The 24968-nt window shown below is 40.4% G+C and overlaps 1 protein-coding gene across 2 annotated transcripts in view; it reads right to left on the reverse strand.

Moving 5' to 3' along the window:
* NSF (N-ethylmaleimide sensitive factor, vesicle fusing ATPase) overlaps positions 1 to 24968 on the reverse strand; it is a 137575-nt gene that overhangs the window by 33364 nt on the left and 79243 nt on the right. For both annotated transcript variants that reach the window (XM_037163648.2, XM_037163649.2), the window contains exons 10-15: positions 24667 to 24832; positions 23756 to 23830; positions 23379 to 23566; positions 15805 to 15900; positions 12072 to 12228; positions 9096 to 9229 (exon numbers count right to left, since the gene is read on the reverse strand). In XM_037163648.2, the coding sequence (XP_037019543.1) occupies positions 9096 to 9229; positions 12072 to 12228; positions 15805 to 15900; positions 23379 to 23566; positions 23756 to 23830; positions 24667 to 24832 (816 nt within the window). The remainder of the gene's footprint in view (positions 1 to 9095; positions 9230 to 12071; positions 12229 to 15804; positions 15901 to 23378; positions 23567 to 23755; positions 23831 to 24666; positions 24833 to 24968) is intronic.

Here is a 24968-nt window from a genome sequence, read left to right on the forward strand (position 1 = left end):
CAACTTGGCTTATTCTGACTGATACGAGGATTATGGAGTCAACGCTGTGCTCCTAAATTTAGGAAATGACGTTTAAGTGGAGACCCGAAAGACGGGCTACCAGTGGAAAACAGGGAAGAAAGTGTTCTAAACAGAGCGTACTGAATATGGGAAGGTTCGGTGGTGAGAAAATTCGGGAGCGCCGCGGGGACTGGCACAGAGATGACGCATCAAGGGAAGGGGTGTCAGTGTTGGGGTGGCGTGTGGTGGGGTGGTGGGCTAGAGACAAGCAGAAGAGAAATGGGAGAGACCATGGAAAAGCTTAAAGCAGTTCCCCGGGGGCTCTCTGCTGTTTTTTGAAGACTGAACCAATATAGCAGCCAATATGGTGTCTTATAAATACAGGTGATTTCAAGAAGTCACTGAAAATAATGCTTTGTTCTTTCAAGTGTTTTTCAGAATTTTTCTAAAAGCTCTGATGCAAGAATAGAATTCTGTCAAGCTATAAGATCATGGATTAGTGCCATGGGGGCCCAAGGACAATACATTTCTATATTTCCCCCAAATCGGCCCTTCTCCTTTCTCAAAAACAATGCAGAGTTTACATGGCGACGGGGACCTTACTAATAACATTGCTTGGGTCTAAATATTGCTACGTAACCTCACCAACTTATCTCAGATGCTGTGATTTATGAAGCATTACAAATCACTTCACAGTTGACTGCATGAGCTAGAACACGTTCGGAGAAAAAGTACCTACAGCAGTCATTCAATGTAAGAGAGTTTTTTTACAGACAGCTCTTAATGTACTAATTAGTTTCACGGGGAGAGGACACTCACAGGTAACTAACTCTTAACAGCATACGAACCATGACAAAGGCAGTGCAATTCCAGTTGTGACTTGACCAGTTTCAGTTGACCAGTCAACTGAAACTCCTTTGGGTAGCAACTTGCTCTAATTTAAATACATACACCCCTTGCACTTCTCACACACTGCTTTCCTTATCTAGTCAAACGTGCAGTATAGGGTCGTGCAGACTTCCCTGGGATTCCTGTTTTGTGTTTAATCTCAGCCACTGCCATTTGCGCTTCCCAGCCCAGGCCCCAGCAGACTGTTCACTAAGAAGACACTTGGATTCAACTGGCAAGTATATGGGATTAGCTGCCTGATTAAAATATACGTGAGACACTTACATATTACTCTGGGATGCTCTACCACAACTTTAGGTAGATAAATCCGAGAATAACTCGAGGAAAAGATGCAAAAGGTAAAAGTGCACAAACTGCCCCGGCTGGAGTGCTGTACCCAGCAGGAGCGCCCACCTTCACAGCAGTGGCCACGCACAGGCAGCGCCGGCTCCGGGTCCGGTGATGCCAACGCAACAGTTCCCCAGGTGGGCTGAACTGCGGCTAATGGTTGTATCTTACGGACTCTTTAACAAAATTAATTTAAATTCTGATCCTCTTATTCATGAAGATGAAAGTATAATGCTCAAGCCTTTTCTTGCTGGAGAGGTTATCACTAGGGGATCATCTAAGTTGTCATGCAAACCAGGACACTTGAAAGGGGAGAGCTGTTAGTAATCACACTGGAACAACAGGTAAAAACCAGGATTGCTCAAAGCAAATTGGGGTGTATGATCATCCTTCTTTTATTGGGGAGTTTCCTGTAGAGCAGGTAAAATGATCAGTGTGTGGATATAAATATGCATACATGTTTATATATACAGTCTTAAAGTCAGGTGGGAAGTCTGAAAGAGAAAGCTAAAGAAAAAAATGGGAAGAACTGAAGAAAAAGAGTGAAAAGGAATGGCATCAGTGAACATGGAAACAATGAGGACTATTCTAGAAGATGAACAACATCTCTAGAAAATGGAATCCCACAGTCTCCAGGCTGTGGACATAACGAGACCGCCATGACACTCTCTGGTGCCACCTCTCTTGTGTGCAAAGGCAGGTAGTGGTCCTAAGAGACAATCCAGAATGTGGGGAGCCTGGGTTCGAGGCAAGAGCAGGCTGGACTCACTCTGGGCACTGAAGAAAAGGGGGTGTGGGGCTCCTGATACACAGGGGTGGGAGGCAGGTCTGAATACAGTCCTCAAAGACACGGTAAGCTCTCAAGGCACACAGCTCACTCCTGGAACCTTCTGACATGCTGGGAGCCACCTCTGTGCAAGGGGAGGGGCAGCAGCTGCAGACTCCAAAGTCTACATGAATACAAATGGGAACATGCCAGCATTAGCTCCATGTTAATCCTCGCCTTTCAGAATTATAAACTACAGCAAAGCGTGTTCCAAGTAGGTTCTGTCCTCCATTTTCTACAACCCTGTTAGTGCTTTAAGGTGAGTGAAGCCAAATTCTCTGCTTCTTTGGGGGCTGAAAGAGTTCATCTCAATTCTGAAGTGGTTGGCATGAAGTACCTAGTTAGTGAAAATCTGATGATTTAGAAAATCCCTAATGCAGTAAATCTGTCAACAATTAGTTGAGAGGATACTCCAGTCATATTCGGTAGCACATAAAAACACAAATGAGCAAATTCAAATCAGTACTATCAGTAATAATCTCTAGTTTCTAAAAATAACTTGGGAGCAGACCAAGCACACATTAGCTGTCTTCTAATGAAACTGCCTCAGGAAGTGGACCTGAACTTTTGGCAAAGCACTAAAGATTCCTGGAATGGCCTTAAAATCCTTTATTTGTTCTCCCTGCTTTTCAGGAAAAATCCTTACATTTTCATGTAACACGAGCCACAGAGTGAGGTATTCTTAATAATATAAAAAGTCACAAGGTCTGAAAGTTCTACTGAAGATCTGTACCATCTTCCTTGTTGTGTCAAACAGACACAAATGCCAAAGGACAAAGGAGTAGGAAATGAAACAACAGGGCCCTGCCCCGAGCCGTGCAGGGACCTGAATCACTTCCAGGGTGTTCTCTCCTCTCAGTCAATACCTGCACAAACTTTGACAAATGAGCAACACGATATATTAGGATGTTAAACCAAAGCGTCCAAATTCTGTTGCTTAGTAACTGCTGTCAAAAGATCCAATTCCCAGCTCTCCTCTTTGTATGGACTGAACCATGAAAAGGGGGGATTAGGCCTCATGGTTCTGTTCGGTGCAGACTACAATCTGCAGTGGGACTTACAGGAGGAGGATATTCAAAGAAGATTATTTCTTTCTTGCAAAGCTAGTGGAAAGGAAAATTCCTTCCATTAATTTTCATTCCTTTAAAAGCAAGACCACAGTATGTTATTAATGGGTATAGTTTTATAAATCACTAATATTTTTACCTAATTTTATTCAAATAATTTAGTCACATCAGATTGCTTTATTTCTTCTCAGTACCTATTGTGAACTCAAGAAGCATCAAGATTAGGTAATTAGTTAAAATAAAATTCTATTGCTTTGCTCTTTTGTTCATTTAATGCCACTAATAGAACTAGTATAATAAATTTCTTAAAAAGTATAGATGCAAAAATAAATAATGGAATTAAAATATTAAGATAAAATGACATTGGGAAAACAAACATTCGTAGGGGATGGAGGACCTGTGAAGACCTGGAGCATCTGAATGGAGCAGACCCCCACCCCCCACAATGTGAGCGCGGCACTGCAGTGGCTGCAGGGGGCTGGGAAGTCGCTCTCCGAGGAAGAGCTTATAGTCAAATTAAGGGCAGCATAAGGTGAATTTTGAATTAATGGAGAATAAACGACTTTCATACATTTTAATACCATCCATATGTGAACAAAAATCAATTGATTACAGTGAAAATGAATACCCATTTTCACTGCATATAATCGATATCAGGGAAAGATATTCATTAAAGCAAAGTCTAAATGACCCTCTCTACTAATAAAAACTCTTATCTTTTACTTTAAGTAATAAAATGGTAGATAAAAGATATTCTATGAATTAACTATTCAGACCATCTCTCTTTAACAAAAATTAATGTTATTATATTTCTGAGTTTCACAAACTACTGCAATTGCAAAGCATTTTGAAAACTCTTTAAAAACTGAGCATTTGGTCATGAAAATGGAGCTGAAGAAATAATTAAATGCCAATCTTTTACCTATGAAATTAGCAAAATATCCGCATAATCTCAAGCGTGCTGGAGGGTCTAAGGACACTGACGCCCTGGGACGGTGGGTCCGCTAGTGTAAATTAGCTCAAGGTTCTGAAAAGAACTGGCTCCTTAAATCATTACTATTTTGACATATGAGTTTTGATAGCAATCATATTAAAACCTTTAAATTGTTCATATTTTTACCTCGGCAGTACCAATCCTGAGGATTCATCCTAGGAAATAACTAAAAGTGCTGTACAGTAATGATGGCAAGTGAAAATAACCACCATACTTTATTAGGCACATATTGTATCCCCAGGCACTGTGTGATACTTCACATAAATTACCGTTTCACTTAATTCTCACAACTCTATGAGGCAGCTATTATTACTATGATATTAATTTTCTAGCTGAGAAAACAGAGGCTTCTAGTCAAGAGCTGGTAAATGTGGCGGAGCTGGGATTCAAACTCAGGTCTATCTGAAACCTAAGCCCAGGCTCTCAGCCCATAAAATATGCTACGCTAAGAAAACTCTAATAAGAAGATGGGGGCAGTAATTTCCATAGTTTGGTAGTTCTACAGCATAATTATTTATGATTGTGAAAAAAGCCTGGAAACAACCTAAATGCTCAAGCAAAAGGGAATATTTAAATGGACACTCCATGGCTATTAGCTTAGCATAATATTGAGGTAAATTTTAATGACACTGAAAAAAGTTTGTAACATATTAAAGTGAAAAAAGCAGGTTAAAAACAACATGGCCAATAGGATTCCCGACACATAATGTGTGTGTCTGCGCAGAGAAGGCTGAAGGGCAAACATGGACTTGTTTTTATTTTCTTACGTCCTTTTCTACATTTTCTAATTATTTTTGCAATTAGAAAAAACTACATCTAGGGATGGAGTGGGGGAAGCACTCACAGAGAAAGAATTGTCCTCTCCAGAATAATAAAAAGACTATAAATTATCTGTGCTCTGAAAAAAGACATTAGAACATCTTCCCACCAGCACGCTACAGATGAAGGGAGGACGACGGTGCGGGGGAGGGCGATCAGAACTACTCATGAATGGCACTCACATCTCACTTTCAAAAGCGACCTGGAAGACCTAGCACCTCCAGGCTGGTTTGCACCCTCCAGCTTTCGTCAGCCTATCGTTGGGCAACAATGTGAAAATTATTTGCAGGGAAAGATTCTGCAATATTTCTAATATAGTTCTAAGACACCTATGCTTCTTTCTTTCTCTGTTCTGTACTTTATTTTCAGGGAATAATATTATTTTCCCCAAGGAAAATAAAAAAATTGAATATGTATTTCTTCTACTACTGAAGCAGAAATAATTTTGTAACTTGAAAAATGCATGGAGGGAGGACTTCCGCCAAGATGGAGGCGTAGGTGGAAGCACTGTGCCTTCTCACACAACCAAGTTTAAAAACAACAAAATTTTAGCAACAAAAATGCAGCCAAACCACAGAAAATTGAACTACATGGAAGTCTGACAACAACGAACCCTTCAGCCAAACCAGTAAGAGGGGCAGAGCCAGCAGCGGAGCGGGGTCGGGCAGGAAAGATCCCACCAGACCAACCCAGGCGCACAACCCAGGTGCGCCAGCAGCCATGGGCGGATCCCAGGTGTGGAGAAGTGGGCAGACCCACTGCGGTCACACATTCTCGCGCAGATAAACCGGTGAAGGAGTGAGCGGTGAGATAGACCGTGCAGGCCCCAGTGGTGGGAAGCGGCAGAGGGGACTGCCATTGTCCCTCTCTGACCCCACCCCCACATACAGCATCACAAACCAGCTACACCATTTCCCCTGAATAGTAGGGGAAATATAGAATCTAAAGAACTTGTGGTCATAAACTAAAGGGGGGGAATGGTGGGGGAGGGGGTGTGCTGGGTGGAGGGAAATGAAGGGGGGAAATAGAACAACTGTAACAGCATAATCAATAACATATATTTTAAAAAAAAGAAAAGTGCACGGAGGAACTTCTGGCCAAGATGGAGGTGTAGGTGGAAACACTATGCCTCCTTGCACAACCAAGTTTAAAGACAACAAAGTTTTAGTAAAAAAAATGCAGCCAAAACACAGAAAGTTGAACTGTAGGGAAGTCCGACAACAACCAATGGTTCATCCAGACTGGTAAGCGGGGCGGAGTCAGCGGCGGAGCAGGGTCGGGAAGGAAAGATGGGCCAGACCGACCCAGGAGGGCAGGAGCTCAGGAGTGCAGGTGGCAGTTAGTGGATCCCAGGTGTGGGGTGGCAACTGGCTGACCCAGTGAGGGTGCAGTGGCTGTCTGACCGCGGTCACATATTCGTGTGAAGATAAACCAAGCACACCAAGGCACATCATAATTACATTAGCCAAGATTCAAATGAAGGAGAGAATCCTAGAAGCAGCAAGAGCTAAGGGGACAGTCACCTACAAAGAAGTGCCCATCAGACTGTCAACAGATTTCTCAAAAGAGACCTTACAGGCAAGAAGGGGCTGGAAAGAAGTATTCCAAATCATGAAATCCAAAGACCTACATCCAAGATTGATCTATCCAGCAAAGCTTTCATTTAGAATGGAAGGGCAGATAAAGTGCTTCTCAGATAAGGTCAAGTTCAAGGAGTTCATCATCACCAAGCCTTTATTCTATGAAATGTTAAAGGGACTTATCTAAGAAAAAGAAGACAAAAAAAGATGAACAGTGAAAGGACAGCAAACTCACAGTTATTAACAACCACACCTGAAACAAAAGCAAACTAAGAGGACAGCTAGATCAGGAGTGAACCATAGAAATGGAGATCACATGTAGGGTTAGCAACAGGGGAGAGGGAGAAGGAGAAGGAGAAGGGGGGAAAAGGTGCAGAGAATAAGTAGCATAGACAGTAGGTAGAAAATAGACAGAGGGGAAGGCAAGAATAGTATGGGAAATATAGAATCTAAAGAACTTGTGACACATGGACATAAACAAAAGGGGGATGGTGGGGGAGGGATGTGCAGGGTGGAGGGGAATGAAGGGAGGAAATGGGACAACTGTAATGGCATAATCAATAAAATATATTTAAAAACAAACAAACAAACAAAAAACAAAAGAAGAAAAAGAAAAATGCATGGATGATCCAGACAGTGAATCACAAATTGAGACAATTTTGAATAAGCTTGTACAAACACTTATTTTCGTATTCCTTAGCCTTCTACTCATTTAAAACTCTGCCTTGAAAGGCTTCAACAATTTCGAGATTAAATCATAAGTTATTATGCCATTAATTTAACCATTTAAGCCTCTAAAATCAGCATATACCTTCCCCCCTCAAGTCAATTTGCAAGAGATTAAAATAATAAAAATGATAATATCTCACACTTACAAAGCAGCTTTGATCTGTAGGAGTCTAAAGGACTTTTAAAAAACTTTTATAAAAAACTAGGACCATCCACCCACATCTCAGAATACATCTGAGGCAGACGCTGGCAGCTGGTGAGAAGCAATAGAGTAACTTACCATTTGCACAGAATATGACTACTTTTGACAAGAATGAGGAATAGATGGAGTTGCCAACAGAATTAGCTGTTAATTAAAAGGTAAATTCAATGACCACAGATTGCAAGGGCATTGAATTTATGATTCTAAAACTATGTAAATTTTCACCAGAGGAAGTGGCTTAACTGTTTGCTTTAGAGGAGGAGGAAAAAACAACAACAAAAAACAAAGAAAACTAACCCCAGCCTACATCAGGGAAATTATTGGTCCTCTTTATTCTGTCCAGAGTCACGAGTGGATAAATAAACTGTGACGTTAAAGTTCTTTCTGTGTCTAGAAACATTTCCCTCTCTTTCATACTCAGGCCCAGAGATCCCTGTATGGAACATTTCCCTCCCTGTCTCGGTGTGCAGAACTGGACCCCCGCTCCAACCTCTGCCTCCTCCATCCATTTCAAAGCCCCTACAGAAATAATTTTCTGCCACCTGCACAAACAAGAGACTAACTTTTCAAACATATTGTTTTGGAGTCAGCTTCCTCTTAAATGTGGTTTTCTTCTTCAGTCTCTTCCCTAAAGAAAAACTGAAGTGACTCCATCCTGGAGGGCCCCTGGGCACGGTGAGAGAACACCTGAGCTGCCTTTACTAAGTGGCACTCCAGTTCTGAAGCTTACTTCCCCTGAGTCTGATTTTTCCACATCTCTTTAACACAGAGTCAGTTCTTATCTATAAAAAAATCAACCATGAAAAAAATGATTTAAGTAAAGAACTACTTCAACTAGATACAAAATAAAATTTCTTTACCACCTGGGAATATATAAAATCAGAACATCAATGGAAACACTGGCTGCCAAGTGAGATGGAACAGCCATGAAGAATTTTCCTCATTGCTTTTCGTTGCTTTTAAAGAGCAGCCACGTGCTCTCCCAGATGCCCTACATGGCACTTGCTTGAACGCCTGAGGTGGACCAGATGGTGTGCGAGTCCTGCCAGCTCTAGGAGTCTATTCTACATTGTCCTGACTCACTGACGGCTCCAAGCAGCCATGATGCAAAGGTGATAAACGGCTCATGGAGAAAGGAAGAAGGATGAGGGACCACGTTAAGTTGCCAAGCAGGCTGGTTATTATCTATATACCTCATTCTTCTGTAGCAGTTTTTGGAAATATCTTTGCAATGATATATACTTCTGTATGCAGTCAGCTTAATTGACCTTAAACAGTTTGACTTTGTATATTGATGAAGGAACTTAAAAAAACATTCTAAATAAATTCGTTCCACTCTATTCAAGCACTCTCAACTAAGATCTGCCTTTCAAACAATACGAATGTAAGAAACAAAAATTAATTTTAATACGTATAAAACAAAACATAATTTGGAAGATAAAGGTACTCTAATAAAAATTCATTACAAAGTTAAACATGTCTACAATAGCTGTTTCTCCCTAAATTTTGCTGATCATGTAGCCCCACTTGGGAAGAACACAGTTGCTATGGCGCACACACACACAGACACACAGGTGTATCTGTACGTGCACACACACATCTGAGAGATAGGAAATTAAAATGAAAGTAAAAATCTTGATACCTTCTTCATGGCCTGACACTTGGCTGTCTCAGAAAAGCCAATCATCTTATCAGGAGAACAGATCTTGATGAAGGGGAAATTGGATTCCTCTGCGATCTTCGCAGCTAGCGCAGTCTTCCCACTGTGAGGAGGGCCTGCGTGAAGACGTGAGCAAGTCAGGGGAAAAAAGCCAAGCTAAGCAAAGGAGAACAAAACAAGTTTAAACTTTTATCCACAAGGTACTGAGGTCTCAACTAGTCGCTCATTAACATTTCCTGACACAGTTTCATGGCAGACATGTTTTCTCTTATTTATTAGCAACTAAACTTAATGAACTGATTAGCATTTCTCAAAATTATGATGAAATACATTCCTGCTTCCTTTCTCACATAGCCTTAATCTTTCACATTTCTGGCTAAATACATAAAATACAAAGATTTTTTGCTTCTTTAAAAAAAGTGCATTCAAATGCATATCAGTATCTATATTTAGTTCTACCAAATTGTCTTACACAATAAATATAATCTTGGGAGATGATTGTGGGGCAGGAAAAACTGCCTTAGTAGAAGCAAATGTGACTTAAAAAGCTAGAATTCTAAAAGACTCAGACCTCCCTATAAAGGCAACCGAATCTACAAATGTACCTGTATTTACACAGCTCCCCTTTCCCTTCTGCGCAATGGAAGATGTGTCCCTCCTCCAGCCATGGACCAACCTATTCTTCCTTCCCTTCCCCCCTCTCCTGTATGTTCCATCTTTCTCTTCACACCCCTCAACACCACTCTTCTGCCTGCAAAAGGGAACTTCCCTAAATGCCTGCTCCAGCTGCCTTCATCCCTCACTCTCCATCCATTCTCAAACAAGCCCATGGCTTCCATTCCCTTACAGTAAGGGTATCAAACTCATTTTTACTGGGGACTACATCAGCCTTCCGGTTGCCTTCAAAGGGCCAAAATAATTTTAGGACTGTATGAATGTAACTGCTCCTTAACCGTTGAGGAGTTGAAATTATATTCAGCCCTTTGAAGGCAACTGCGAGGCTGATGTGGCCCCTGGTGAAATGGGACCATCAGGGTCACCAATGGCCTCCATGTCCCCAAATCCAACAGACACTTTATCTGTTGGCATCTTAAGAATATTTGATACAACTGATAACTTTCCTTGAATATTTTTCCTTGCTTCCGTGGTAGCACATTCTCTCCCGTGCCTTACCTTTTTTTATGAACTCTTCCTTTGCTGCTTAGTCCTTAAATGTTGATGCACCTCAGAGGTCAGTACTAGGCCCCCTTCTCTTCTTAACCTGCCCCCTTCTGTAAGTGACTCCATCCACTCGCATGGATTCAACAACCCATGTGCCGACAGCTCGTGGAGGTACACTGCAGCCAGACCTCTCTCTGGAGCAGCAGACCTGTGCATCTGACGGCCCCTGACATTTCCAGTTCACTTATCCGATAGGAACGTCAAACTCAACGTGCCCAAAACTGAGCTCATGATCTTTCTTCCCAAATCTGCCTCTCCACTGGTGCTCCCAACCTGAGTACACGGGCCAGGTGTACCAGAAACCTGAGGACCATGTCTGAGGCCTCTCCCACACTCCCTCTAGTTACCTCACATTTCTAGGCTTCAGCTTCCCTATCTACAAAATAAGGAAACAGCAGCTTTTATCCTCAGAACTCAAGTGGGGGTTAAAAGAGGTAATATGTGTGAAGTGCTAGTAGAGTGACTGGCAAATAGTAAGAATTCAGAGAGTGATAGCTCAATTATGATGAACAATTAATAATAATTATAATAATATGAAGTATATTTTACTCTACCTCCTAAATATTTCTCAGAATACTCTACTTACCTCCAACTGCACGAGCACTGTTACTTCAAACTACAATCAGCTCTTGAGAAGGCTAATGCAACTGATTCTAACCAGTGGCCTCTCCTGCATCTTCTTTCGCCCTTCCAATACATTCTCTATCACAAAGCAGCTGTGATGTTTTGAAAATACAAATCCGGTCGTGTCACTTCACTGCCTAAAACCCAACAAAGGGCTTCCCACTGCCCCTCAGATAGAATTTAAATCTTTAACATGGTCTACAAGTCTCGGCATGAACTGGCTCCCCTGTCTACTTCTTTAGTCGCATGAACGGCCAGTCTCCCTTTCCGCTTCAATCTCTTCCTGCCCACGGCTTGTTCACCTGCTGGTCCCTCTACACAGAACGTCCTCCCTGGTTACTCTGCCTGAACAGCTTGTCCTTGCCCTTCGGGTCTTGCTTCATGTGTGTCCCTCAGTGAACCCATCTGCAGACCCCTGGGAAGGGTCAGATCCCCTCGTCCTGTGGACTCACTGGACTTTTCTGTTGTCCTGGTCGTAACTGTAAACGAACAACTGGCGAACAAAATGCCCTTTCCTTTTTGTCTGTTGGTAAAACCCTAACTGATCCTTCAAAGTCTAAATTAAACACCACCTCTAAATACCACCTAAATTAAATACTAAACTAAATTACCTTGACTCCTGATGGGCAAAATGACTTGCAGTCGCAGACTTTACACATATACACTGTAGTTAGGAATTTGTTTACATGTCTTTTTCATGACCAAACTGAACTCTGCGGGGGCCTTTGTATCCTACAGCTGCTGCTCTGAGAGTGTACACTGTCTCACAGCAGCAGCGTTAAGATACAAGTCGAATAATTACGTACTCAGTGAGTATTTATTTAATTGAATTGAGTACCTGGAGTACTACTGCACAGTCTATTAAGTAACAGAAATTTATATACAATCCTGTATGAAAACTAGTTGCTGTCATTCATCAGAAACATTCTATCCCCAATGGGACTTTAACTTGTGCACAAATTTGATATGTATATACTGGCTTACTATTTTCAGATGACAAGCAGTTTTAGAAACACGAATTCATTTCTCTGGAACGTGCTAAACAGCTTTGTAAAAAACTCCGCCTTGGTTTGTTTGTTTTACTTTTAATGCCCTCTCATCAGTTCTTCTCACCTTCCAAAAGGACGCTAACCAGTGGTGTGCGGTCACTGTTTTTGGTCTGCTGGACCAGCAGCTCCCCATCTTCCAGAACGCGAGTAACTGGATCACCCCATTTGATGATACCATTCATAATGTAACTGGCATAGTCCTCTTGGTTTGTGCCAAATGCCTATGGAGGAAAAGGATAGTTTAAAGCATTTTGAACATTATATTAAAACTGAAGACATTTAAAGGTATAAATGATGAGTAATAACTCCTACACAATAAAAGTGTTGAGCAATTCCCATATTAATGTAAAAGCTTGAAAAGCAAAACCAAACCTAACCCGCTGTTTAGGTTTAACTTGCATTTAACTTGTTACCCAATTGGGAGGGGGGAAGTTGCTTTGTGTGATTCAATGAAGTAAAACGATAGATTCTAGGCTCAGATTCTACCAAAGCCCAAACTGTCATAATCCACGAGAAAGGGTACATTCTAATATGCTTATTTCTGTAAGGAGTACATGGGTTGTTGCCTTCTGTTAAGAATAGAAGAAGAAAAAACTATTATACACTTAGAAATTAGGAACAGTTGGCGAGGCAGACAAAGACACTACCCTGTCACTGTAGGTGTCATGTATTAAAATGGGAATGTACAATGGTAATAAGGAGAGCCTGTTCACATCAGCTTGGTGGTAGGGGGTATACATTAAATGGGACCAAGGTAAGTATGTGTAAGTATGAGATTTCAAGTGAGGTAGGAATGATCAATTGTAATGAAAGACTGAAGGGTTAGGAAAAGAAAAGAAAAGCAATTACTATATGTAATAATTATTTTTTACTTTACTGAGAGAGAGGAGGGGAGGGAGAAAGAGAGGGAGAGAAACACTGATGTGAGGGAGAGAAACATTGATCGGTTGCCTCGTACATGCCCAGACCTGGGACCGGAACGGCAACCCAGGCATGTGCCTTGACTGGGAATCAAGCTGACGACTACCTTTCACGTTGCGGGACGGTGCCCAGCCCAACCCGTCAGGGCTCTATGAAAAATGTTAATTGTGCACACTACATGTTGGAGTTTAAATCGCATCCCTCTTCATTTTCAACTCCTAATCTCAAATTGGAACTCCCACCAAACCAGTTGCCAAAAGTAGACAGTAACTTTATAATTATTTACTTAATTGAACTGAATTCTCATAAGTATACCAGGAAAAGAAATGAGTAGGAAAACATAACATTACTCAGTGTAACGAGTGTAAAGGCAACATGTCTTGAGAATTTCTAAGTTTAAAGTTATTACATCCTTCAAACAGTTAATTTTTCTCCCTGGCCAGGTGGGCCAGTTACTTGGAGTCTCATTTCATGCACCAAAAGGTTGCGGTTCAATTCCTGGTCAGGGCAGATACCTGGGTGGGGGGTTTGATCCCTGGTCAGGGCACACATGGAAACAACCGGTCTGTGTTCCTCCATCACACTGATGTTTCTCTCCCTTCCCCCCTCCCTCTATCTCTCTCAAATCAATAAACATATTTTTTAAAAGTTAATTATTTCACCGCCTGACGTATGGAGTAATTTTAACGCCTCTTTAGAACCTGTACGTCATGGGAAATCATTCTTCGTGATACTGTCTCTGAACGGTATACAATGCTCGCATTACTCTATTACTTCGCCACCAGGTCACCTCTCGGCCCCCCCTTTGGCCCCTGTGTACACACTAGTCCTTTGATGGCTGAGTACAAAGGAAAGTCCTCATTCCCCGGTCTGGACCTGTTGCATTCAGTGGCCCTGTAAGAAGTTATAAAGGAAAATACTGCTGTGGGATACGCAGACAGGCCGACTTCCGTCTTCAATTATTCCAAGTTCGCATTTTCGGTCTCACAGCAGCAGCCTCCAGGTTCCTGAACCAGGAACCAGGGACCCTCCTCGGCTGCACAGTGTGCATGAGCCTTCCTCACTTGTCCTGTCACTTCGCTTTTTGTTTTATCCCCCAGACTCTTGGAATAAATAAGAGAAACTTATTACATACTTAACTTTATTATCTTAGTTTCCCCTTTCTTGTATCCAAATTATTTGTCATTAAAAAAAACCTTGGAATAGATCAGTTAGGCTGGCTCTAATATTTTTGGTAAGTACTACAAATGACAACAGCAAAAGATTAACCATTTCCATTGCTCAGTAACTTTTGAAAGTGATTTTATAGTTAAAATTCACAATAGTAATTAAAAAAGTAGACAGAGCTAAAAACAAATTGATTTTTGTCTTTAAAGGGGACACTTACAACAAATAATTATTGTGAAGAATATATATAAACTCATACAGATTAAATAAAAATAAGGAATAAACAATACAACAGAAAAATAGGCAAATACATGAACAGCATTTCATGAAAGACACTCATATGCCCAATGAACATATGAAGAAATGCTTCCTTACCTTCATGAGTAATCCGTGAAATGCAAATCAAGACCAGAATGAGATCCCATTTTACATCCAACCGAATGGCAAAAACTAAGTCCAACAACACTAAGTGGTGTACAGGATACAGAGTAACAGGACCTCTTCTACAACAGGATTATTGGGGGAAGTGCTTACTGACTCAACCACTGGGAAAAGTCTGAAATTCTTCAGTTTCAAGACAGACATTCATATATCCAGCAAACCAGCAATGTTATTGCTAAACATATATCTAAGAGAAACTCATTCAGGAATGCTCATAGCAGCGCTTGCTTGTAATAGGAAGAAATGGTAACCTCCCAAAGGCCCACTTACGGGAGAAGCTGTGGCAGCCACACAGTGGAATGCCATCCAGCAGTGAAGGTAAGTGATGGATGGCTACAGAAAACCGCATGGATGATTCTTGCTAATAAAATATGTAATAAAATAGCAAGCCCCCCAAATCGCATGTGCTGCATTTTATTTTACATGCCATGATTGCAGACTGATGACACCAGTGTGTCACAAACTGAAGGCTAAGACTAATTCAATTCTCTGCTTTTAAGGTCCATCGGGAGAAAAAAACCAAATACATACACCTTTTAAAAGGCCTACTTGTGCTTCGTTTTTGTGCTGATACAGGACTCCAGACAATGGTTACTCAAGGAAGAGTAACCAAACATTAGTGGTTATTTTACAGAAAAATGGGTTAATGACCTTATACTGTATCCTAAAGCTCCAACTATGACTGGTGAGTTTTGAGTGCATTTAAAAAAATACCTTTTTTTAAAAAGGGCACTTAGAACAGTTAAGAAACCTTAGAAACGATAGCAGTTAAGGGACCTAAAAGTATGAAGCAAGAAAAAGGCAGGCCCTGGAGGAGGTTGGAGAAAGGTAGAGAGAGAAGAATATGAGTTAATTTTAAATGTGATATATAATTTTTATATATCTAACTAACATATGGAGGATGGATGAATTAGGAAGAATTTTGGTTTCAGTAGCTTCAGACTGCATAAGAACCAATGAGAAAACTAATTCTAGTTCAATATAAAGTAAGAACTAATCATTACAAAGACTCCCAACAGGATGGTCTGCGTGTAAGATGGTGAACTCCCTGCCACAAGAGACACGGCAGTAAGTACTGGTTAATTATCAGCCATCAGAGTTCCTGTTCGAATGTTTCTTATACTAGGCCCTTCTAATACCGAGATTTTCTGAATTTAAAAAGTACCTATGCTATAACCTTCCACAGTTCGGGGTAAAATGGCAGTTACTTTTCTCCTGAATTATTGTTATTATTCTTGGCTTATGCATCACTCAGGATTTATACTCACTGGTTTGATATCATTCTCCAAAGAAGCAAGGAAGTCTCCCCTTGTCACCTGCAGGCTCTCTGCTTTTTCCATGTCTACTTCGACTTTAGTGCTGGCCTAGTTAGAAATAAAAACAAAATGTAAGGACTTCTAAGATTTAAGAACATTTTTCAGACAAAGAATGTAACACCTGAAGATTTTTTAAAAGATTTTTTATTTATTTATCTTTAGAGGGGAAGGGAAGGAGAGAGGGAGAGAAATATCAACGTATGGTTGCCTGTCATGTATTCCCTGCTAGGAACTGGCCTGCAACCCAGGCATGTGCCCTGACTGGGAATTGAACCGCGATCCTTTGGTTCACGGGCCCATGGTCAAACCACTGAGCTACACCAGCCAGGGCACACCTGAAGATTTTTAAAAGCATATTTTCACATCTCTCTCAAAATCATAAACACATATACCTTTGCCTGAACAAGTCCACTTCTAGGAACTTATCCTATAAATATATTCACAAATGTGTGCAAAGTTTTATTACTATAGTGATTTATAACAGCAGAAGACTAGAAGCAAATCAAATGTCCACCAAGTGGGTACCAGTTAAGTCATTATGACATGTCTGTACCAAAGAACTCTGGATAGACATTTCTTAGTGAACAGGCATGAGCAGGAGAAAGCACATACAGTGAGTATCTAAGAACAGTGGCTGTCATCCTTGTATCAGAATAGCCTCTGGAGTCATTGGAGATGCAGATACCCAGCCCCACCCGCTTTGGGATTCTGAGTTAAGAGGGTCCGGGCATTCATATTTTTATTAAGTGCCTGATGCTCACCCAGGTTTGTACATATTTTTCTAGGAGACCAAGGCCCTATAACTTTCATTTGCACTCATACTTTGTGCTTCAGAGTCTATGTGCCAGCTCCAAATATTCTGCTTCCTGCACCTGGAGCTGACACTTAGAACAGACATCTGGAGAAGCACCCAGGCCTTTATCAGCACTTGGAGCTGCCTGGGCCTGATGAGTGATTGAGATACCAACGCATTTTTTAATGTGACTGGGCTCACTCCCAATAGCACCGGGCAAGCCTGTCTAATATTTAAAATGGTACTATGGTTATACAAAAAATTATCTTAAAAAAATCTGATTATAAAACAAAAGTATGTTAAGCAACATCAACTTTCCATTGATTATTATAAAATATGAGTCATGTTCCTTTAGGAACAGACTGCTGAGACAAATAAAATGACAGACTTTTTTTTTTAAGTCAGTTTTTTTAGATAAAACAAAGACAGAAGAAAAGAACATTTTCCACAGCTGAAGAAAGCTGTGTCTTTTCAGTTTACAGGGTTCACTGAACGCTCATTAGGGTAAGGGAAAAGAAACCCACGTCTGTCTAGACAGTGTTGTGAAGGATTGGAGCACCAGAGGTGAAGAGAAAGTCCTAGAACCTTTTTGAGAGACAAAAACAGGTTATCTGGGAAAGAAGCTGGCAACACTAGAAACTAGAATACAGAGTAACCACATTTTCCAAATACATGGCTCTCTACCCTAAAAGTGATTTCCATGTACATAGGAAGATACAGGCAAGCCTTTTTATAACAGTACTATGTATAGTTGTAGCCTCTAGAGCAGTAATTTTCAACCTTTTTCATCTCATGGCATACATAAACTAATTACTAAAATTCTGCAATACACCAAAAAATATTTTTGCTGATCTGACAGAAAAAATAGGCACAATTTTGATTCATTCACACCAAATGGCTGCTCTATTGTGTTGGCTGCTCTCATTGTTTACTTTGACAATCTAAGGAAAAGGAGGTCACTGCCCCTGACTAAATAGTTGGCTATTGCATGTCTTAAAATTCTTGCTGAGCAAGACTTTTTGATGTCTAAAAGAATTCTAGCCCTGGCTGGTGTGCCTCAGTGGATTGAGTACCAGCCTGCGAACCAAGAGGTTGCCCTTTCAATTCCCAATCAGGACACATGCCTGGGTTGCAGGTTGGGTCCCTAGTTGTGGGTGAACAAGAGGCAACTGATCCATGTATCTCTCACACACTGATGTTTCCCTCTCTTTCTCCCTTCGTTTCCCCCTCTAGGAAAGTAAATAAATCAAATCTTTAAAAGAAAAAAAAGAATTCTACAAGGTATAAACTTTAAGGTAAAAATGAAGAAGCCAGTTCTGACATTAAAATCCCAATAAAGCTACCAGACTCATTTTATTTCATTTTTTTTAAAGATTTTATTTATCTTTAGAGGGGAAGGGAAGGAGAGAGGGAGAAATATCAATGTATGGTTGCCTCTCATGCGTCCCTTCCTGGGAACTGGCCTGCAACCCAGCCATGTGCCTTGACTGGGAATTGAACTGCTATCCTTCGGTTCACAGGCCTGCATTCAATCCACTGACCTACACTAGCCAGGGCCAGACTCATTTTAAATGTCCTCTCACTATACAGCCCTAAGTTTTTACTATGATGTTTGTATTTTTGATTTCCTCTTATAGTGCAACTGAAATGACATAAACATATATCGATATGGAGGGAAAATCTCGTCTATCTTTCAATGTTTGCCAAAAAATATGATAGATTTCAGGATTGAAATTGGTGTGCAACTGGTCTTTTTACTAGTAAGAAAGGACTCACCCAATGAATTAAAAATGAATTAAGATTGAAGGGGTAGAGTTACTTTAGAACAAGTTGTATTTATATACGCTAAGAATTTGAGAAGTCACCTAATCATAAACAATCAACAGTACTACAACTGTAAGTTATGCCTGACCATGAAGTTTTCTAACACTTCCTCTTAGCTTTTTATTTTACTATTTTATCAAATTAGTAAAACCTTGTCTTTTAAAATTCTGCAATTCTGAATTTTTACTCACTTAGAAAACCTTTTCTTATTTGTCTGAATTAGTGCAGCTTTCCTTTGCATTTAATTTATAACAGCTAATCAATACAGAAGAGGCAACATCTTTCAGCTTATACCTGCAGAAACTCATAAACTTGTATTTCAACACTAGCAAATATCAAGTGGTCACCCTTAAATTTCATAACCTTTTAAATTTGACCTTTGAAAGTTCTTATCATTCCTGTTAAATTAAGGGTAGAATGACCTCAATCAATCAAAATTCTACAGAAAATAAATAATTTTATTAAAGTTCTGCAAGCATAAATCGGAGCTTTGATTCAGTTGTGAAGTGTGTGTGTGCATATGTCTGCGATGTTTCCTTATAACAGATCAGAGCAGAAGAAATTCAGGTTGTGAATCTTCTCTACCTGGAGCAGAAATTCCTTTCAAGAGAAAAACAACCAACTGTCACATGAATTTTACCTGATCACATGCATGGGTTCAACTGTAAATGACGTGACTGTCAGGTGTTCGTGACTGGATTTAGAATACTGGACAGAACAGGTTAACAGGGAAGACCTGTTTAGTTCAGTCCCCCTGACTTTTTTTAAACCTAAATCTCTCGAAAAGGAAGCAAACACACTAGTAACGGCTTTTTATAATACAAGGAAAGAACATCGTAACAAATAGTTGAATGTTGTGTGTAAGTTCTACACCAGCTTTAAATCACAAGTTTCAAATGACTTACTCATCCGTCACTACTACTAAAGGTGACTAAAACTGTACGCCTTTTGTTCAGCTGAGGAGGAGTCTTAATAGGGAAACGGTGCTTAAAGAACTTTTGACAATACAGGTTTTTTAAAATGCAGAAAAAGAAAGAAATGTTAGTACTATGTTTTTTGGGGGTGGAGTTAGTGCCTTACACATCCTTCCCTTCTTTGAAGTGCTTAAGAGTCCCTTATATTAGATATTCCAGATACTGTAAAAAAAATTAAAAGCTCTTTGGTACAAAAAGGTGATGATCACAAGTCAATATGCATCACCTTATGTTTAAATTAAAGATAATTCAACCACATGGAAACAGCGAGGGAAATAATGTCCACTCTTTGCACCACTTCTTACTTGCAAATCTGTACAATAATATATTCTGTGTACTGGGAACTAACGTATTAGTTTTACACTTAGATAAATGATAACTACAAATAGTCAACAAAATGAAGAAACTCAGACATTGAAAAGGATGTATGTATCCTCTCAAACCCTCCAATAACAGAAACGTAAAGAATGACTTACAGGGGTGTCCAAACTTTTAGTGTCTCTGGGCCACACTGGAAAAAGAGTTGTCTTGGGCCACACGTTAAATACATGTGACACACAGTCACAAAAAAGCCTCCTAATGTTTTAAGTAAATTTACGGTTTTGTGTTGGGCTGAATTTACAGCCATCCTGAGCCACACGCAGCCTGTGGGCTGCAGGTTGAACACTCCTGATTACGGCACTTCCACATACAGTATTTGGCTTCTTTTCCACAGAAATCCAGACACAGGTAGTTATTGCCCTTTGACGGAGCAGAAACAAAAAAGGGAAAGAAGTGTAATGCTAAGCCGTGCCTCGGGACTGTGGAATATGTGATCTTTCCACCACATGTCATTGCTTCACATGTACAACTAATACACGCTTAAAGAGTGTTTCTTAGGGGAACGATGGCGTAGAGATGTTTTGGGAATAAGATTATTGTGGTTAAAAAGGCAAATAACTAAATAAAAGAAAAATGTGGAGGCTAATGCACATGAAAAATCTGATAACTAACAATCTAGTTATTGTGGACTTTATCAAGAAGCACTGATTTGGTCTGAGGTGAAGGATCAGTAAGATGGGGAGCAATTTTCACATCATTTACACAGTTGTTCTTAAAGTCGCCATCACTTCTTACCAAGACATTTCTTATGGCAAGGAGAGAAAAGGAAAGAAAAAAGAAAAAGGAACAATTTGCTTTATAAAGAAAGGACCCAATATAGTATTCTCCCACTATCCAGACCTTTGGCATTAAAAAAAAAAAAAAAAAAAATATATATATATATATATATATATATATATATATATATATATATATATATATATAGTAGTACTAGTCTCCTCCTCCTCCTCTTGGGTCTCCGGTGTCTTAAAGAGGATTTTCTTATTTGTCTAAAGTGACTTTCTCCAGTATGGCATTCTTGAGCTAGAACAAAATCATTTCTATTATGTAGGGAAATTATGACTTATAGATAGTTTGATTCAGAATACACATATAAGTTCACCAACTTTAAAAATATTTACTAAATACCTACAATGTTTTCAGTATTTAAACCTATTTGTGACACTGTGGGAACTTCAGAGGTGAGTAAGATACGGGCTGAAAGCTGACAAACGTTTTCTGTAAACAGCCAGACGGTACGTGTTTTAGGCTTTGCGGGCCACGCTGTCTCTGTTGCAAATACTCAACTCTGCCGCTACAGTATGGAAGCAGCCACAGACACAATGTAAATGAATGGGTGTGGCTGTGTTAAAAAAAAAACTTTATTTATAAAAACTGGTGGCTGGCCAGATATGGCCCATGGGCCAGTCTGCTGACCCCATTTGGTTTAGAGTCATTGCTAGAATGTACCCAAATAATGAGAATATACTCAACCTAACTGCTCAGGCTTTCATTATTTCCTGCAAGAACTGTTATACAAGTCACCCTCTTGTCTGTGTCGCCAACCCCACTCCCTTAAACACTCCACTCGACACAGCTGCCAGAGTGATCTTCTGTTTTAACACTGTCATTCTATTCTTAAAACTCTTCAATGGCTTAGTACTACTCACAGAAAAAAGTCCATACTTCTTAGCACAGTATAAAAGGCTCTTTGCACTCCATCCCGCTTTAGTCTCTGACTTTAGTCTCCTCGAAATCTACTTCCCCTCCCTCCCTTTTACGCTGAAGCGATGCTGAATTACCCTAACGTATCATGCTATTCTGTGTCTCTGCTCCCTTGCATGTACTGTTCCTTCTACCTAACACGCCTTACCCCACTAAGAGACACATCCACACAGGAACTCCTCTGTGAGGGTTCTTCTCTCCCCATCAACTGACCACATCTGGCACCTGTCACTTCCTTACCTTCCATGGCCTTTCTATGCGCAGGGCAGACTGTGAGCTGCTCAACAGTAGGAGATTTACTTCTTTGCAGTTGTAGCATTAAACCCCTAGCACAGTGTCGGGCATATAGTAGGTGCAGAATAGGTCTGTTTTGAACCAAAGGTACCATAAAGGATACACTACTATTCAGAAAGATAATACATCATTCTTGAAAGAGAGAATCAGAAAAGGTTTGAAGAAAGTGGTGGCATGTGGACCAGGTATTGAAAAGAGAAGTAAACAGAGAGGGTAAGACTCTCAGTGAAGAAAAGGAAAGGTAGGGAAGTAGAACAACAAATTCATGTCTGCTGATCAGTGTTTCAGTTTGACTGAGATGTATGGAGAATAACTGGGAACACACCTGGAAAGGCTAGCTTAGGACCTGAGGTCTACAGGGGCTTAAAGACAAAGGCTAAGAAGTCTGTACTTTGTTCCGGAGACAAACGTGACTCACTGGAAGTCTCTGAAGAGCAGAATGATATGAAATAAGAAGATTCATCAAAAAGAAGGGAGACAGTGACAATGAGAACTGAAAGACACCGCCAAGATAGAACTGACAAAATTTGGCAAATGAGTTGATATTGGACACAGCAGAGTGATATAAATAAAAAAATAACCCTGAAGTTTTAAGCCTGGAAAATTGAGACATTAGCTAAGAAGAACAAACAAAAAAAAAGCAGGTAAAAAAAAAAGTCGCCCTGGCTGCTGTGGCTCAGCAGATTGCGTGCCAGTTTGATTCCCAGTCAGGGCACATGCCTGGGTTGCAGGCCAGGTCCCCACTTGGGGGCGTAAGAGAGGCAAATGATTGATCTATGTGTCTCTCACACATCGATGGTTCTCTCCCTCTCTTTCTCTCTCTCTAAAAATAAATAAATAAATCTTTAAAAAAAAGACAGCAAATTTGTTTTTGAAACATTAAATGAAACCTGACACAACACCCAGGTAGAGTTATTTAGTATAAATTGAAAGTGGGTAACATACTTTCAAGAGGTAAGACATAAATCTGGAAGCCATGTACCTAGAGGTAATAACTAAAATCTGAAGAGAAGAGATGCTGAAGCATCAAATGTACTGTTCAAACTTTATCAAAATAAACGTATGCTCACTAACTGGCACACATGTCCAGTTCCCTGACTCTGAATTCCCTGAGGGGAGAGGCCATGCTTTACTATCTTCATGTCTCTAGCTTCAAACCTCAAAAACAGCAATTATGCCATCTATTTACTGAATGAAGCAGCCCCTGTAATTCTAAATGTAGGGGGAAAAAACCCAACCTCCTACGATATGTTACAACTCAACACAGCACAAATTTAAAAAATGCTTCAAAATCTTCCTCTTCACATGTATCAGATGGAGGCAAGCCTCAGGTAAACGGGTCAGTGGTCACCATGTGACAGATGCTACCGAGACTTTTCCTGTTGCTCTGAAGATTTAGCAGTTGGTAGTCAATTCCTATTCCTTTTACCATGAATCTTTTCTATTGAAAGTCAGCATCAGCCTAGCCCTTGGTGTGCTTGAAAGGAAAGAGGGAGGACACTGGCACAGTATGTGGGGGGCTGCAGGCTCCTACTCTGCTGGTTGACCGGACTGACCTTTATGTGTCTGTTCATGGCAGTGGACTGGGCCGCTCGCACCAGGCCCTCCAGCTCAGCACCGCTGAAGTTCTTGGTCTCTACGGCCAGTTCTTTAATGTCCACGTCAGCAGAGAGTAACTGATGCCCTCTCATCCTGGCTGTGTGGATGTGAAGGATCTGTAGTCGACCTTTCTCATCTGGTAAGCCTGATAAGATTGAAAAAATTTTATTCCTAGTGTTTGCTTAGAGCTATTCAAGCATGTAATTAAACATCTGCTTCTCATGATATACAACTTTTCTAACAAACATTAAGCTATTGAGTTATGTGACTTTGCTCCTGTTAATGAACTCTAAATGCACCCCACCCCCGGGCCATCAGGGACAGGTCTTCTTACCTATTTCCATTTTCACTTCCAGTCTTCCAGGTCGGAGGAGGGCCTCATCTATCAAATCCGGCCTGTTGGTCATTCCTGAGCACAGGTGTTAAAACAACATACAAATGATCACAGTTCAAAACCAGGAGAAAATGTCCCTTAAGTAGATGTAGGAGTAGTAATTTATCTTAGAAACTAAGAGGACACTATAAAAGTCAAATAGAAAACCAAATTACTCTCAAACAAAAATATCATTTGTTCTTGATCTGCTCTGATGAAAATACCTGGAGACTTTGCTTTAACATTTCACTACTGTACAAGTCAAAGGAATATAAATACAATGAAAACTCTGATTACTGAAAAAGGAACAGCAAAGTTCAGAGAAGGTATGTAACCTGTCCAAGTGAGGGAGGGGCCTCATGAGCTTCTCATCCATCTGACCCTGAATTCCCTTCCCTTTGTGTAGGCAGATGGTTTTCAACCTTCATAAATAGTAGACTCCTCCTCACGCCCCACCCCCAGCCCTGGAATGCCATCAAGAATCTCAGTACATTAAACACATAAAAGACAAAGTTATAATAGGATGCATGATCTGAGGCTCACTCCCTGGCCCTCACAGACCCTGGAGCCCCCCTGAGAACCCCTGGAGGCCTACAGGACCCAGTTTGAAAACCACTGCCTCACACTGCACTCTCTCAGTGAGCTATATGCCTAAACCCATGAGTCACTAAAACCCATCTTTCATTTAGGCTACACATTAGCCTTCCTATTAAGGCTACACATTAAAATAATCAAATTCTTCTATATCACTCGATCCTAATCTGGAATCATTGGCAAAGTAGTATAATTACAACCTACACATATCTTATTTCCGAACCTACATATCTAATATTTTTGAAATCATAGTCCTTTTTTTTTCAGAGCAAACATACCAATGACTAAGATGTTGTTCAGCTGCTCCACGCCATCAATTTTGGACAGCAGCTGGTTGACGACAGTGTCATGGACCCCCGTGCTACCAGCCATGCTCCCTCTCTGCTTGCAGATGGCATCGATTTCATCAAAGATGATGATGTGCAAACCACTGTTAGCACCGAGCTAGCAAGGGAGAAAATCATATTAAAGGTCATACAATTCAAATACTTTGAATATATTTTAAACAAACTAATCAAAAAAGCAAAGCAAGCTTCCTGTAGATGGACTTCATTCCATGTTGACTAATACATATAGCAAG

Source organism: Artibeus jamaicensis, unplaced genomic scaffold (genome assembly GCF_021234435.1).
Source record: "Artibeus jamaicensis isolate MK-2021 breed Jamaican fruit bat unplaced genomic scaffold, CSHL_Jam_final contig_1998, whole genome shotgun sequence".
Classification (NCBI taxonomy): Eukaryota; Metazoa; Chordata; class Mammalia; order Chiroptera; family Phyllostomidae; genus Artibeus; species Artibeus jamaicensis.